Raw genomic sequence first — 16217 nt, 5'->3', positions numbered from 1 at the left:
GAAATGTGGGTTTAATTTTTAAACCACTAAAAAGTTAATATAACTATATATTTGAAAATCTAACTTTTAGATTGCATATTCATTTTAAACCCACATTTCTTAGCATTTGAATTACACAAAATGATATTGAAAAACTCTTCCCCCCCCCCCCCTCTCTCTCGCCTTCTAATTTTCTATTTCCTCAATTCTCCAACCCCAACCAACCAACCACAGTAAAGATTTAAGAGAAATTATTCTTTGCCGGACACGATTTAATTAAAGAAGTAGTTTTTTAAAAAAAAAAAAAAATTCTTTTGCCGTTTCCTCCACGGGAAAGAACAAGCCTGCCACACTCTTGAAGTTTAATATGTTTAAAAATTTTAAATTGGATACCCTGTAGATTAAAAAAAAAAAAAATTCAAAATTTAGTTTTGGCCAACATTCAAAAAAGTTTGAAGAAATTATAATTCATAAATACTAATAATCATAGCTGCTTGAATATTGTCTCCATTCTAATGCAATTACTCCCTCTCATATTGAGTGCAACAAGCTTTTGTGGACAATATTTAGATGGCCAGGAAAAAGGAAAATCATGCCATTCAAGTAGCCGTAACCCATTATGGAAATATTCAAACTCTTCACAAATGTGTACATTTTTAACTAAAAGAAATTTAAGATTTTTCATCCTTTCAAAGGGTTCACCTTGCAATTTCTTGGTTACCAGTTCAGGTGAGTGCAATATCATTACTTGAATTTTATGAGAACCCTAATTGAACAAAGAATAAAATAAATAAGTTCAATTATATAAATTTTTAAAAAGCATACAAATTTTGAAATTTAAAAAAAAAAATATTTGGAAAAAGGAAAAGTAAAGTAAAAGAACTTGTACCATATTTCTGATTGGAAAAAGGAAAAGTAAAGTAAAAGAACTTGTACCATATTTCTGGTTAGCACTTCATAAGAATCCTCATAACACCATATTTTGCTACGATTTTCAGGTTGTTCAGATTCTTGTTGAACGATTTCCTTGCCCATTTGTTGTAACGAGTCATGCATTGACAATATGCCATATTGATTAACAGTTATGAGACACTTATTGATAAGTTTGCAAATACCATCACAAGGATATAAATTGCAAGTTTCTAGTATATTTGTGACATAATCCTTCTTAAATCCCTTGAAAAAGCAAGCACATTGAGAAAAATATCCTTTTCAGTTTTTTCCCATCCATCGTAACTTATTTTGAGCTTTTATTGAATTTTTTTGTGAGGAATGTTTTTGTACATTTCTAATGCATTTTCCCATTCATGTATACTTTTTCCACACAAAACAGAACATTTTATTTTTAGTGCTAATGGAAGACCATTGGCATAATGTATAATTTGCTTTGCAACTTTTGAATAGTCTTCCCTTGGTTTATTCATTTGGAAGGTGTGCAAGTTGAAGAATTCATGAGCTTCACATTGATTCAATTCCTTAACCTCATAAACTAGATGATCTTTTCCAAGAGTGGTTACCACTATTTTGTCTCTCGTTGTTATAATAATTCTACTTCCTGAACTAAACCAATCACATCTTCCAAGCAAATTGTCTATCTAGTTTGATTCATCCACATCATCAAGAATTAAAATAAGCCTTGTGTGGCAAAGCCTGTCTGTTATCAGTTCAATTACTTTGGGAACATTGTCGCCCTTTAAATATGTGTCTTGCAATATCTTAGAAAGAAGTGTCTCTTTTAGTTGGATTATTCCATTGGTTGTCCATGACTTTTCTCTAACATTCTCTAGAAAGCAACTCCAATCAAAATGATAAAAAATTCTATAATAAATAGCTTTTGCAATTGTAGTTTTACCTACTCCCCCAAGACCATGAATCCCTAGCATGCGAACACCATTTGACTTTGTATCCAAAAGCAATTCTATCTCCTCCACTTGAGAATCTATTTCAACTGGATATTTAGCAACAAATAGTTGTGTCTGATTCAATGTGGCACTTGATATCTCTTTTATAATTCTTTTGATATATTGAGTTTCGGATTCAAAGCAACTGCCAAGCACAAAAGCATAAGAAGCATTTGATGTGTTAGACTAGATGAAAATCGATACTATATAATATATATAATACCGGAAAAGTTTGATTTTCGATTAACCTTTTAGAATTTTTTTCACATATGCTTACGAGTTAAGAGGCCACACAATTTAAATGCCATTATGTTAATATATATATATATATAGTTCATATGAATTTTGGTCATCTCTAATTGTAAGTGGTGGACACTCACTTTCATATGAATCTACCACTTTTCTATATCACCCACAATCAACCACTTTATAGTTGTAGCAAAAATTATTCACAATTACAATTGCAACTTTAATAAAATCACACAGCAGAGCTGCTACCATGTAAAAACAAATTGGTCAAAATACACTGATGGTCCCTAAACTTTATATCATGAGTTTTTTAGTCCTTGAAGTTTCAGTGATAGATTTTAGTCCCTAACAAACTTAAAGTGCTTGCTTTTAGTCCATAAGGAGTGACGATGTGTCAATTTTTTGTTTGGCCATGTCATTTAAGGGACTAAAAAGAGATCACTTTAAACTTTGGGACTAAAATCGCTTGTGCTTATTAGGGACCAATAGTGTATTTAAGCCAAACAAATTTCATTATCTTTAAAAAATAAATAAATAAATCAGTAAGTTTTGGCCCAAGGAGAGAGGGAAAGAGAAATTCAACTGGTAAATTTCATCATCTTTTTAAGAGAACCTTGGCTCATCTCAAGCTGCTTTCAAACCAGGCCAGATCGATAATAGTTTATTTGGACTGACTGGGGTGATTAGCACAGTTGAATGTACTTAAAAGTCACTCTTGCTATTTAAGAATGCTCCCTGCCCAATGTCAATGTACAGAACTGCAGCTCTGCTTTTTAAATATTGCAGAAACTGCTTTCTACTTAGATTAATATGACCTTACTTGGGAAAAAAGAATGCTTCAAAGATAGGAATAGTGGTCCAAGAAGAGAAGAATCATTAATGATCATCTAAGGCATAAAAGTGGCCAAGAAAAAACAACTAAGTAATTAAATAGATGTAAAAAGGAGCACTTTCAACACAAAGCAAATGACTCTATGTTACTGGCTTGCTTGAAGATTGATGTTTCTTTTTCTCCTTTGGTTAGAATGAAGAAAATTTTATATCATGCCGTAGAGAGTGTTATTATTATCAAGGAATGAAAGAGGGAGGAAATAAGCTCATGCATTGCTATGCCAATCATCTGCTTAAACAACCCATCTAAATGGCATAGCAATTCATCAAAGCCTTGAGTAGAAATAATTGCGGACAAATTACAATCATGATTAAACTTACTAAAAGGTGCTTCCAATTCTAATTTTGAGACACAAAAGTTTCACTGAATTAAAAAATGGTATGATGTTTGGCCCCATGCAATGAGTGAGCATTAATTCATTTCATCTAGTTGCAAACCATTATCTAAAATAAACAAACACATCCACAACCACCAACACACACACACACACACATCTTTCATCTTTAAGCTATATTAACAATGCTACAGAACAATTATAAAAGAAGCATAGTCTATCAATCAAAAGCTACTATCACCCTCAATTAGGCACCGCTGCAATGCAAAACACAATAAGAATTGCAAAATGTACATTCATGAAATCAAACATATTACACTAGTAGATGTTTTTTAATTTTAGTTTCTACCTTAGGATTAAATGGCTCCGCTGCTCCTGAATCAACAATGCATCCTTTAACCTTTTCCATCAGATCTTCTCTACCCTTCAAAATCTCAATAATGGAACCATAGCTGCAAGAAAACCAAGGCAAACAACAATTAATAAACGCCGACACGCAATCCTTTAAAACCAATGGAAGCGTAATTTCAAAGTTTCAAGAGAGCAATCAACCTACACAAACCAACCGGTATTGCTGAATGTGTGGAAAACCAAGCAGCGTTCTCTACCATCCTCTTCCTTGTCCGAAACCCAGGATACAAGCTCGTTGGCCAAAGCCGCGATTCGCTGCTCAATTCTGTGGCCTAAATCAAACCACAGCAGCTCGCCGACATCGACCACGAAAGTCAACGCATGGAAGCCCCTGGAATTGTACCACTCCACGTATTTCTTGAGGTGCTTGGTCTTGGAACCGAGCCAACCCAACAACACCACCATCACTACTGGCTCTTTGTCACCCACAAGTACTCCACCATTGGTGGTGGATCTCTCCGGAGCACGACTCCACGCGAAAACGCCGTCGTTTGATGAGCAAGCGAGGAATTGGTCGTAGTAATTGTTGGTGGTAGAGATTGGGTTGGAAAACAGAAGAGACGAAAAGGAGAAGGGGTTTGGGTTAGGGTTTATAGGACTGGCTGAGAAGGAAGAGGCAGTGAGAGAAAGCGCGCATTGGGGACTCGGTCTCGGTCTCGGTCTTGGTCTTGTTACGGCGTCGTTTCGGCGGTGACGTGAAATGATAGAAGACGCGTAATACGGTGCCGTTTTGGCAAAGACTTGGCGGTTGAGAATGGAGTTGCCACAGAAGAACTTAACCGGAGCTTCCATAGCGGAAAAATGCAATTTTTTTATTATTTATTAATCGAATCCAAAACCAAAGCCTAAAAAGTTCTAGGGATTAGTGTGGTTACCTACTGTAGCTGTAGGAGCTAAGAAGAGGAGCATCACCAGTTTGGAATGGTGCCACGTGGCATCCTATCGCAGTGCTACAGTAGGGGTGGGGGGGGCATTCCCAGCTTCAGCTACCGAACCGGTGGCGGTGGCGGTAGCTAAGAACGCCGTCGTCTGAGCGGGAGAGAAATGCGTTTTAGATCCGAAGACGAAGAAGAAGAAAGAGTTGACTGAGAGTGATCACTAATGAGCGATGAGTGATGACAGAAACGAAGAAGCGAAGGGCAATTTTTTTGCTTCTTGGCTGAATGGCAGCATAGGCTTGACAGGGCGGCCATAAATCAAACAAACTACTCACCGTTTTGATTCTCTCATTAACTGTTCATCACATTGTTGAGACGACTGACCGTTTTTATTGGGTAAGACCCATTTCGTAACGGGTCATGGGTTTGTGGAAAACTATGTTTTAATTTTTTTAATATTAAAAGTGTTACCGCACAACTAACATAAGGATTAATTCCACTCATTTTTAAAATTTTATGAACCAACTAATCATAATCTCGTGCATTGCATTGAATAGTTAAATAAAAATTATATATATTTTTACCTAAAAGTATAATCAATTTTATGTAATTTATTTAAAAGTAATGGCGTTAAAATAAATAAGTAATTACCTAAAGAATACATTTATATATTCATATTTTTTATGTTTAGAAAAACTTTCACTTAAATTTAGCAGAATTAAAGTAAACCAAAGTGATGCAGTAATATAGCTCAATAAGAGCGTTGTAACAATAAATGTTATGCTTAAAATTTTAGATACTACGAGTTATATATATATATATATAATTTGAATTTAGAATAGATGCTTTCAACCCAAACCTACATTTTTCCAATATATAAGTGCATAAAAATGGATTAAAGGCACTGAATGGACCGAAGTGGACAAAATAGAACCAAATGACTAAAGTGGACAGCATAGGACCAAAGTGGACCGAATTAGACTAAAGTGGACCGAATAACACTAAATGAACCAAAGTGGTCCAAATAAGGCCGAATAGGCAAAATAGACTGAATGAGACTGAACTGGACCATATAGAACCAAATAGACCGAATAGGACTAAAGTGGATTTAATAGGACAAAATAAGGCCAAAGTAGACAAAATGGACCAAATAAGACTGTATTGGACCGAATAGAACGAAAGTGGATTGAATAGGACAGAATAAGACCATATTGGACCGAATGAGACATAATAGACCAAAGTAGACCGAATTGGATTAAAGTAAATTAAATAGGACTGAATAAGACCAAAGTGGACGATATGGACCGAAATTACCAAATAGAACCAAAGTGGACAAGATGGACCGAATAAGACTGAAGCGAACCGAATAAAAGCAAAGTGGATTGAATAGGACCAAATAAGATCAAAGTGAACAAAATGGACCAAATTAGACCAAAGTGGACCTAATAGGACCAAAGTGGATTGAATAGAGCCGAATAAGACCAAAGTGGACAGGATGGACCAAATAAGACTAAATTGGACCGAATAGGATCAAATAGGACAGGATGGACTGAATAGACCTAAATGAGCCGAAATGGATCGAATTAGATAGCACTTAATAAGACCAAAGTGAAAAAAATACTAAATTAAATAGATTAAATAAGACTGAAGTGGATTAAATAGGATTGAATAAGGTTGAATAAGGCCAAACTGGACCAAATGGAATTGAAGTGGATTGAATAGGACCGAATAAGATCAAAGTGGATTGTCCTATAAAAAAAAAAAAGGACCAAAGTGGGTCAATTAGGACTGAATAGAATTGAAGTGGATCGAATAGAACCAAATAGATAAAATAGGACTGAAGTAGACCGAATATGACTGAAGTGGACCAAGATGGATAGAATGGACTAAATAGAACCAATAATGACCAAAATAGACCAAATATGAACAAGTGGACCAATGAATCAAGATGGACCAAATAAGACCAAAATAGATCGAATAAGACTGGTTTTATTTATTTATTTTAAATTTTTTTTTTTTAAATTTTAGTCTTTAGATGTTAGTTTAATGGATAATTACCGTTTTCTCTAAATGAAGATCCAACATTTTTTTTAAAAGGGAAAGATCAAGTATTTTTGTTGAAATGTTAGTTTAATTAGTATATCACTAATTAATTGAGTTACACGATTTTTTACTCATATCCGTCAACATTTAGTATGCCATTGTAGCAATTTGTTGGCTATATCATTGAATTTAATAACTAAAAATATTAAATCCATCTTAAAAAATTTAAAGAAGTGCTACGTGCACAACATTTTTATAATGTTGTTAATAAATTATAGATGATTAGTTGTTATTGGTTATAACTTGAAACTGCCACTAAAATTATTTTTTTGCTCCGTCAATAATAACATGTAACAACTTGCTAGCATTATTTAGGATTTGCTGTGAAAATATTATGGGAGTAACATATCTTAAAAAAATAAATTTATGTAATAAAATGAAATAACAGAAAAGCCAAGAAGCAATAGAAAAAGATCTCATTTGGCTTTATTTATTTATTTATAATTGTAACCACAACAGTTTCAGTAAATGTTTTTTTAATAATAGATAAACAAAAAAGGACCGTTTCTGTTGGAAAAGCAAACAGAGGTCTCTACACTCTCAACTGGCTTGGAGTCCGCCACAACACCAAACCTTCGCCAACCACATAAACCGTGGGTTCAAACTACAACTTCAAAAATCTGCTGCCTATACTATTCTAGAAAAATCTGCGTCACAGTTCCTCTACAGTTCCCACCATTTGTCTTGTCATACCTAGTCCCTGGTTTTGTCTTTTAAGCTTCAATAATGTCTTCTCCTCCTTCTTCTTCATGTGCTGCTCCTCTTTCCTCTTCACTCAGAACCCAACTCTTCAACCCATTTCCCAACAGACTTATCTCGTCCGCACGCTTTTATCAACACCGTAAGCCCACTACTCTCTCTTTTTAGTATAAAATCACTAACTATTAAACTTATTTGAGTATCTCTCTCTCTCTCTCTCTCTCTCTCTCTGTACTTGAAGGAAGCAGCAAATGTGAGATGAGCAGAAGGGGCTTCGCTTTGAAAGGAGGAATTGTAGCTTCTGGAGTTTCGGTTATGGGTTCTTCTTTGATAACCGAACCTGCTCAAGGTCTGTTTTCTATTTCGCTTTTTTATTATTATATCATATGTGGGGTTTCTTTTTCTGAATTTGGTTAAGTCGAATTCTTTTATAGGGATTGAGAGATTGAAATTCAAGCCAGATGGGTACAATTTTTGGACATGGCGGGGTCATAGAATACATTATGTGGTGCAAGGAGAAGGGTTTCCCATTGTTCTTATTCATGGCTTTGGTGCCTCTGCATTTCATTGGAGGTTTGTTTCTTTTGATGCCCATGCTCTCATATTCCGTCTAATCTAATCTTATGTTGATCCTGATGATATTTTGTGCCTTCATGTCAGTTTCATGTTTCATCTTATTCACCACTACTGTGTGTATCAAGTCCTAAATTATGAAACTGTTTTCTATTTGAAGTTCCTGTCCATCTCCGTTATTCATATTTCATAGCAATAATGGAGTTGAGAAAAGGGGTTGTTGACAAACTTTAGGTTTCACCAATGTAATCAGTTTCGATTTTCTGGCAATTACTTTTTCGTGCTTAGTGAAGCTTTCTCCCTCTACCCTGTTCAATGGCTGTCAAATTGATTTATGAATAAGCTCTAGGTGAAATGCAAAGTTTTGATTAATGGTTTTTTTTTTTTTGCTTTTATTTGCTCTGTTACTGCCAGAATAAAGGGAATAATACAGTTAAATGGAAACAATTTTATAAATTTGGGACTTTCATTGACAGAATTAAAAATCTAGGACCTAATCTGAAACATGATATAAAATTTGGACTTTTTATGTAAGATTTTTCCTAATAATTTTTATATTACTAATTGGGAGGTGGATTCTTAGGTACTATCTTATTTCACTTGATAGATGATTTTGGTTGGACCTTCATTCTAGAGAAAATGGCTTTGGATTTGTTTAGTTTTCTGGTTGTGATACCTAGTTTCTCAGCCTATATGTATGATTTAATTATTTCCCTTATCCATGTGTGCAGGTACAACATACCTGAGTTGGCCAAAAAATACAAGGTTTATGCCATAGACTTGTTAGGGTTCGGGTGGAGTGACAAAGCGCTTATTGAATATGATGCCATGGTATGGAGGGATCAAGTAGTGGACTTCTTGAAGGAAATAGTGAAGGAGCCAGCAGTTGTAGTTGGAAATAGGTAATGACCAAAAATAAGTGGCTATTTGTTGTCTCTACACTTCGTTTATATGTGATGAAGTTTTATATCTTGGGTTTTAGGGGTGAATTTTTTGCAACTCGAAATGCCTCTGTTTCACTTTCAGCTTCAGGAGTGAATTTAGGATCCCTAGAGTTCTCCAAACTAGGATTTCCTTTTATATAAAATATTCTAAAGGCTACTCTACATTCTGAGTTTCCATATAATTTTCATTATTATTATTTTTGCTTTGGTAGTTGAATGAATTGCAGTCTATAAATTCTTCTTGAACTTTTTTGTCTACTGCAGTATTCTAGCTTGATTGTTGATCCGTGAACATGAGTATCAACTTATACTGGAAATAAAGTTAACTGAGTTTCTTTAATTGAATCATCTGGTCTGATCTCTCTAGTGTGTTGCCGCATATGAAGTTGATCTCTCTAGTGTATTGCTACATATGAAGTTTTTTTCTTAACCGTTTGATTGATTTTCCTCATTAAAGCTTTACTTATTGAGAGGCCATAGTAATTGATTAGTTCTGGCTTCTATTAGCTATAGAAGCTTGATGTGAGCAAGGTTTGGTATAAGGAGAGAATTACAGGGGTTTTATTTTGCTTTCGTACTTCCCTAATTTTTCTTTGATATTTTTTCAATGTGATTGTTCTTGCCATTTTTACCCTATACGTGCTTGGTGTGTGGGTTAAGGTGAGAAATGTAAATGCTTAGCAGGTTGCTGGCTCTTGTGACTGCCACGTAAATTCCATAAGAAAATGTATCTGCCAATTTTTTTCCCTCTTGAAGAAGAAAACCTAACAAAAAACAAAAACTCTTTACGCTTGGGGCAATGATTCAGCTAGTGAGGGTCTAACCAAGGCGCATCTACTGCTGGTTGAAAAGTCTTTCGAAAACCCTTCTTAGGCCTGGGTTATTTTTCCTTTGTTTTCAGATAACTTATGGCCAAATGATAACTGCATAACTGCCATTGTCTCATTTTATGCACGGCTTTGTATTTTAGGCTTGCGCCTCTTTCAATGAGTTCTTATACCGTGTAAGCCTTCTTGTTCAGTGCATAGTATTTATGCCTTGCTCAATTCTGCTGTATGCCTAAAATACAATCTCTACTTTATGCATATCATTGTAGTGCTGCCTCATTTGTGCCCACATTTCTGCTTGATGTGCCTGTAGAAAAATTGCTACCGGCAGACACCATATGGAAAAGGACTTATTTCTTCTTCTTCTTCTTCTTCTTTTTGGGAAAAAAAGGGGGGGGGGGGGGTAAGGGAAATGGTTCAGCAAAGCAGGACAATAGCTAAATGTTTAAAAATCATATTATGAATACAACTTTAGAGATCCATAATATTTGGATTTTTTCATTAATATGTAATTCAAAGTAACCTTTTTTGTTGATTGTTTTACAATAGCTAGCATCTTTTTACTTTATTATGGATTCTTTTTTTGTCTTCTTTTTTTAAGCTGAATGAATTATGTGTCATACATAATTTAGGGCTGAATTGGTCTTTCATGCTAAATTCCATTAGAGTTAACAACAAAACAGGCGGTAGGGATTTAAGTGTAACGTATTTTTGAATTGGGGGGTTAATCATGTGTTTCAATAGTTCAAGAGATTAAGTGTAATCAGGGTGATAGTTTAGGATGAAAAAGTTTAATTTGTCCTTTGTCTTGAGTGGAACAATGATGATTTTCTTTAAGATGTAATGGCAAATAATAATTATGTAAATCATGGTATCAGCCTTGGAGGCTTTACTGCTTTGGTTGCAGCAGCGGGGTTGCCTGAGCAAGTTGTCGGAGTTGCACTACTAAATTCTGCAGGACAGTTTGGAAATGCGAATAGTAAATCTAATGAATCTGAAGAAACAATCTTGCAGAAGTTGATTGTAAAGCCACTAAAGGAGATTTTCCAGCGTATAGTTCTTGGATTTTTGTTCTGGCAAGCAAAGCAACCAGCTCGCATTGAATCTGTCTTAAAGAGTGTAAGTCACTTGCTACCTAATTTAACTACAGTTTTTCTTCTCAACGCTTCATGGGTGTTTGCGAAGCTTAAGTATATTTCTGTTAGCATTCGCAGGATGTCAATTATATATTTGGGATTAAATGCTGATTTCTTTCTGATATTTAAACATATATTGTTATGAATGAGTAAAGATGCTAATCCTTGCTTCAAGCATCGTATTTTGTACCTTAAGAAGTGAACATATTTTTCCCATCTCCTAATTTATTCCACGTTGACAATTTTATTTGTCTGTTGAACTCCCTGAAATGATAAGCACCCTCTGTTTATGATTGTTCCATGACTTTGTACATTATGTTAAGCACGTCTTTTTCCAATACAGGTGTATATAAATTCCTCTAATGTGGATGAGTATCTTGTGCAATCAATAATAAGGCCAGCAGCTGACCCTAATGCTGGAGAAGTTTATTATAGGTACTTATGAAATATGTTCATCCACCTGGCTTCCATGTTTGTTTAGATAGTGATTAACAAAAACTTCCCTAGCATCTAAGATCTATTTTCTTTCTTTACAATGAATATGAAATTGTAGTTTAGGTCGGCTTATAAAGCAATGCTGATAACAAGAACGATTCAATTGGCCTTTAACATGGTCTAAACAAAGTTTTCTTTCTATTTTAAATTCTACCCACATTTATTTTATTCTGTTTTCTCATTGGTGTCCACAGGTTAATGACAAGGTTCATGTTGAACCAAAGCAAATACACTTTGGATGGTGTCTTGAGTGAACTCTCTTGCCCACTGTTGTTGCTGTGGGGTGACTTAGACCCGTGGGTCGGTCCTGCAAAGGCTAACCGAATCAAAGAGTTTTACCCAAAAACGTCTCTCGTAAACTTAAAAGCCGGGCACTGTCCACATGATGAAGTTCCAGAGCTTGCCAATAAGGCTTTGTTGGATTGGTTGTCAGGTCTAACACTTGAAGCCTCCCCCCAGTCGTTGTAACTTTGTTCAAATCTAATAGAATTACAACTCATATTTCCCTCAAGGTCTTGCTTGTAAAATGATTGTAAATGCATTCATTATAGTGCTTGGTTCAAGCTTGCTGTGCAGGTTGGTGGGTTATTTTCATTACGGGGGTCCTTTAATACGAAAGTGATAATTATGTTGATCTTTTTTTATATCACCCCTTTTTGAAAAAAGGGGAAGTGGAGGTTTTGAAATTTTGTAAAATTACTTTTTGCGACATGAATTAATTCTCTCTCTCTTTTTTTTTTTTTTTTTTTTTTTTTTTAAATTATAAACAAATCATCTTGAAATAGTAAGAATCAAGCTTTTAAGTTTATTTTATTGATTTACAAAAAATAAAATATTTCAGTCATATTCTTGGCCCTGGGAGATTTGGTTAGATCTATTGGTGTGTGTTCCAAACATTTGACCCCTTTTTTAATCGCATATTGATTAGCAGTGTGCTCATACGAGTTTATACACTATTGTGGGCTTCGTTTGGTATCTTTAGATATGAGGCCTAGATGAGGCATGGGTCTTCGCTATTACACATGCGTGTCCCATCCTGTCTGGTTGCTTGTCATTTTTGGGCTTATACAACTTGCCTTGTCGCATTGCTTATGGCAATTTGTGACCATTGGGTTTTTGGCACGGTTTATTTAAAAACTAATCAATATTTTGTTGTTTTTAACCAAGTCAATGGCTTACTTAACACATCATTAGACCTTTTGTCTGATTCTGATGAGCTTCTTCTCTCTCTCTCTCTCTCTCTCTCCAATAGTTCTATTGACCTTCTCTCCCACATAGAATGATCATCTCTCTTGAGTAAAAATACGTCATTTAATTATTTTAATCTTAAATGGAAAGACTTTATAGAAGGTTGTTCTTAAATCTTGGTGTGTGAAAGTATGTTCAACATGAAGGTTAGCATTATAGTCTAATCTTGGGGGTTGTCGGTCAAAAAACCGTTTCATATTGAATTTTATTTTGGGTGGCATAAATCAACTTTCAAAGACAATGCATTTACATAATTCTATAGTTATTGAGATTTTTCATATAAACTTGATTTCTTTGTTAAATATTTTGTACATTGACAAAAAAACTCCAACAATATCAAAACCTTGAAAAAAAGAAGGAAAGAAATGGCACTCCCCTTTTCCCCCTTGATTTTTATATGAATTACAGTACAAATTAGTTGGATTGTTGAAAAAGAAAAAAGAAGTCGTTAGGGCAGTAGAACTGTTAGAGGATATAGATTTATATGTTGTACTAATAAAAACATTAATTGAGTGTCATAAAGATAAATCTTGAAGGAAGTTGGTGTAATTTACCCTAAAAAAAACCTATAGTAAATAGTGTACATGTATATGGTGTGGAACGTAAGCAAATTAAATTAGAACAACTGGAGGCTGTGTAATTCACGAGGGAGATAGGCATAATAGAGGTTGTGTTTTAGGAAAATTCACTGAGCATAATTGCTGAGCTAAAGGAGGAAGGAGAAATGGAGAATGTTTGTTACGAATGGGGGTGTACTAGAGAATGCAAAAACATGTCAATGCACATGAGGTGATGCAACTTCAGCCATATAAGAAGAAAAGACAACAAAGCACCATGTCCAACACTAACACAATTTAAAAGTGTGGCTAGATGAGATCATGTTGAAATTTTTCTTTGTGTAAGTTTTGTCAGAATAATAAGTAATCACTCAGAAAGAAAGTATTTGTCAGAATAATAAGAAAACACTCGAAAAGAAAGTATACACTCAAGTAGAATACACAAATGAGTTCCAAACAAAATAGAATTTTAGTGATATTTAAAACGTTACACACATTATTGCTACACACACCACATCACCCTTACTTCTTATTTCTCTTATCACTTGTTGGATACTACACGCTTATTGCATAGTGATACAAAACCAAACGAAGCCTTATGTTGAAAACTTACACAGTACTAGACTAAGGAGACAAAATAAAGACAAGTCATTAACTTCTATCACCAAAGTTGACAATGTTGCATGCATGGAAGAAGAAAAGTCAAACTACTCTAATCCACTCACGTTGATCATGCATTACCCATTCGCACCTTGTCACAGATGCAAAATGTTTGAAGAAGTTATCACTGGCCTAATGCTAGAGTTGGTGATGACTCTTACAGATCATATAGATTGTATTGTAGACAAGATCAAAATAATACTAGATATTAATTTAATGGAATGGAACTCTGAGATTAAAAAAAAAAAAAGAAGGGTTGGAGGTCAGTAGTGCTAAAAAAGAAGAAGGATGAGATGTTGTCCATTTGGACAAAGGAAACCAGAAGGATGAGATGTTGTCTAAAAAAAAACTTGAAAAAGTCCAACATAGAGCCATTCATGTAGCATTCATTATACTGGGGGACTTGGTAGGCATCTATAAGGGCAAGGAAGTTGATGTTTATGTATTTAAGGAACAATGGTTTGTTTGAAACTGAGAATTACCTAAAGATAGTCCAAACTCTCTGTTTTGCTTAAACACATTAATCCATTTCATTTGAAATTCTCTCTCAATGGCTCTAAAAAGTAGGATTTTGATAATTGGAGGGACTGAATACATTTAAAAATACGCAGCGGAGTAAAGTGCGAAAACTGGACACCCGAGTTTTGCATTGGTCAGAGAAAAAGCTTCTAATCCTGAAAATCGAGCATGTGTTTTAGAGAAAAAGCTACTAGTTATTCCATTATAATATATTTTATTGCCAAAAATAAAGATAATCCTTCCAGTTGTAATCTCCATTCAGTGTACTAAACGTGCCTTAAAAGTACCAGTTAATCAAGCTACTAGTCACTTATTTGTTCCTCCTACAGAAAAAGTGATTGACGATGACTTCGCACAACAAATGGAAAGGGACATGCTACAAGATTTTTGAGCCAGTAGCATCTGGAATAGGTTCTACACCTAAAGAAAGCTCACCCTTGCCACAATTAATCTTCAAATTCTATTTTTAGATCTCTAAATATTAGAGTAGTTCTATATTCATCACAGCCTTTAACTTAGATGCCCTCAATAACTTTATTGGAAACAGCAAATAGTCTATTTAGTGAATGTTTTGGAGCTTCATCCTTCATATCTTGAGGCAACCTCAAGTCTTCCTGACACTACATATTTGCAGACCTTAACAACATTAAAGCAGATGCTCTCAACAGACATTCATTAGAAGCTGCATGATACAAAATTTTGGAGCATGTTTATGAAGTTGCTTCAACTCCAATAGTTCTATAGGAACATGATAGGTCACATTACATTATAGCATACATTTGAAATACAATTCTCACACAAAGAATGATAGATCAGATCATGAAAGAGAGACTAATGGTGTCATTGAATTTGTGGAAGCTTATGTCATGATAGACTACAACTACATTAGTTATCAATTGACTAAAATCAGGGTAGTTTTATATTCAACTGGCCCAAAATCATAATTAGCCCTCAATTGACAAAAATAATAATCTAACTACAACAAAAACTAAAGATGACTCATTCTGTTTTTTCCAACTCCTATAAGTAAAAAATTATTTCTCCTTTCCAATGCTAAGACCCACTGTAAACATGAGTCAAGCATGGCTCTACTTGGGAACTACTGCTCGGTTTCAGTCCCAAGCTTTGAAGCTCAACAAATTCCTCTGGAGTTATCTGCCATAACTGTGAATGAGAAAAAGACAGTTAGACAAAGACACAAATAGAGAGAGAGAGAGATGCATGTGTCACTTTACTTAAAGAATAGAATCAGTGGCCATAAATTTTCTGGTAGCAAATTTAGGTGCCCTTGATGGAGTAGTAAAATTCCCAACTAAACCATCAGACAATTCATCTAACTTGGAAATTTCAATGGAAGATTACATCAAGCATTGAGGAACTTCTGCATATTTTAGGCATAACAGTTTTAGCCTCTCCATTTTTTGTAATTGAAAATTTTAGCTAATAAGAATAATCAAGAAATATGACTCATCAAAATTGAAAATCAGGTTCTCAACAGTGGCATAACAATTTCAATTGCGTTCCTCCTTTCAACAGCAATCTTCACTAGTGGTACTTAGTTCTCATTGTATTACTTCCAATTCTAAATGGACATTTCAAATTTTAATTCCAACTTCCAAGGTTGTGTCTTTATCAAAATCTATTGGTATCTTAAGTCAAAGACATCAGTGCTTTAAAATGACTTCACTAGCAAAATCAGAAAAGTTTAGCAAGTAATAATTAAGCAAATTTCCATTGCATTACCTGAAAATAGAAAATTCAAGAGCAAGAAACACTCAGGGTCCAAAAGCCCGTGGGGGGGGGGGGGGGGGG

The 16217-nt window shown here is 34.7% G+C and overlaps 2 protein-coding genes, 1 long non-coding RNA gene and 1 pseudogene across 5 annotated transcripts; 2 read left to right on the top strand and 2 right to left on the bottom strand.

Moving 5' to 3' along the window:
- Positions 1-1609: 1609 nt before the first annotated feature.
- On the bottom strand, positions 1610-4990 carry LOC112031760 (uncharacterized). 2 transcript variants are annotated; one of them, XM_065782971.1, is made up of 4 exons: positions 4642-4990; positions 3912-4551; positions 3705-3807; positions 1610-2025 (listed from the first exon to the last, which is right to left on the bottom strand). In XM_065782971.1, exons 1-4 carry the CDS (start codon positions 4673-4675, stop codon positions 2017-2019), a joined length of 786 nt encoding a protein of 261 aa, XP_065639043.1. In that variant the 5' UTR covers positions 4676-4990; the 3' UTR covers positions 1610-2016. The 2 variants fall into 2 exon arrangements, with proteins under 2 accessions (XP_065639043.1, XP_023920237.1); XM_024064469.2 differs by having other exon boundaries at positions 3912-4989.
- Positions 4991-7298: 2308 nt separating this feature from the next.
- LOC112031755 (pheophytinase, chloroplastic) lies at positions 7299-12163 on the top strand. Of its 2 annotated transcripts, none has more exons than XM_065782970.1 (7): positions 7299-7588; positions 7695-7795; positions 7881-8019; positions 8751-8921; positions 10669-10909; positions 11270-11361; positions 11616-12163. In XM_065782970.1, exons 1-7 carry the CDS (start codon positions 7497-7499, stop codon positions 11887-11889), a joined length of 1110 nt encoding a protein of 369 aa, XP_065639042.1. In that variant the 5' UTR covers positions 7299-7496; the 3' UTR covers positions 11890-12163. The 2 variants fall into 2 exon arrangements, with proteins under 2 accessions (XP_065639042.1, XP_023920231.1); XM_024064463.2 differs by having other exon boundaries at positions 7301-7588; positions 7688-7795.
- On the top strand, positions 9745-9887 carry LOC112031764 (U4 spliceosomal RNA; annotated as a pseudogene).
- A 3057-nt stretch (positions 12164-15220) lies between the features above and the next one.
- LOC136071532 (uncharacterized) lies at positions 15221-16217 on the bottom strand. The gene is made up of 2 exons (XR_010632830.1): positions 16149-16217; positions 15221-15569 (listed from the first exon to the last, which is right to left on the bottom strand). It is a non-coding gene; the product is annotated as an uncharacterized LOC136071532 (long non-coding RNA).

This window comes from Quercus suber, unplaced genomic scaffold (genome assembly GCF_002906115.3).
Source record: "Quercus suber isolate HL8 unplaced genomic scaffold, Cork oak 2.0 scaffold_322, whole genome shotgun sequence".
NCBI lineage: Eukaryota > Viridiplantae > Streptophyta > Magnoliopsida > Fagales > Fagaceae > Quercus > Quercus suber.
Note: the sequence above shows the minus strand (reverse complement) of the source record. Positions and strands in the feature narration are given on the sequence as shown.

Coding starts and splice junctions, on each gene's coding strand:
- LOC112031760 (XM_065782971.1), bottom strand. CDS start 4,675: ATGCTCCTCTTCTTAGCTCCTACAGCTACAGTAG. Junction 4,552..4,641: donor AGCTCCTACAGCTACAGTAG/GTAACCACACTA, acceptor CCGCTATGGAAG/CTCCGGTTAAGTTCTTCTGT. Junction 3,808..3,911: donor AGCAATACCGGTTGGTTTGT/GTAGGTTGATTG, acceptor GTTTTCTTGCAG/CTATGGTTCCATTATTGAGA.
- LOC112031755 (XM_024064463.2), top strand. CDS start 7,474: ATGTCTTCTCCTCCTTCTTCTTCATGTGCTGCTCCTCTTTCCTCTTCA. Junction 7,589..7,687: donor CGCACGCTTTTATCAACACC/GTAAGCCCACTA, acceptor CTGTACTTGAAG/GAAGCAGCAAATGTGAGATG. Junction 10,910..11,269: donor TTGAATCTGTCTTAAAGAGT/GTAAGTCACTTG, acceptor TTTCCAATACAG/GTGTATATAAATTCCTCTAA.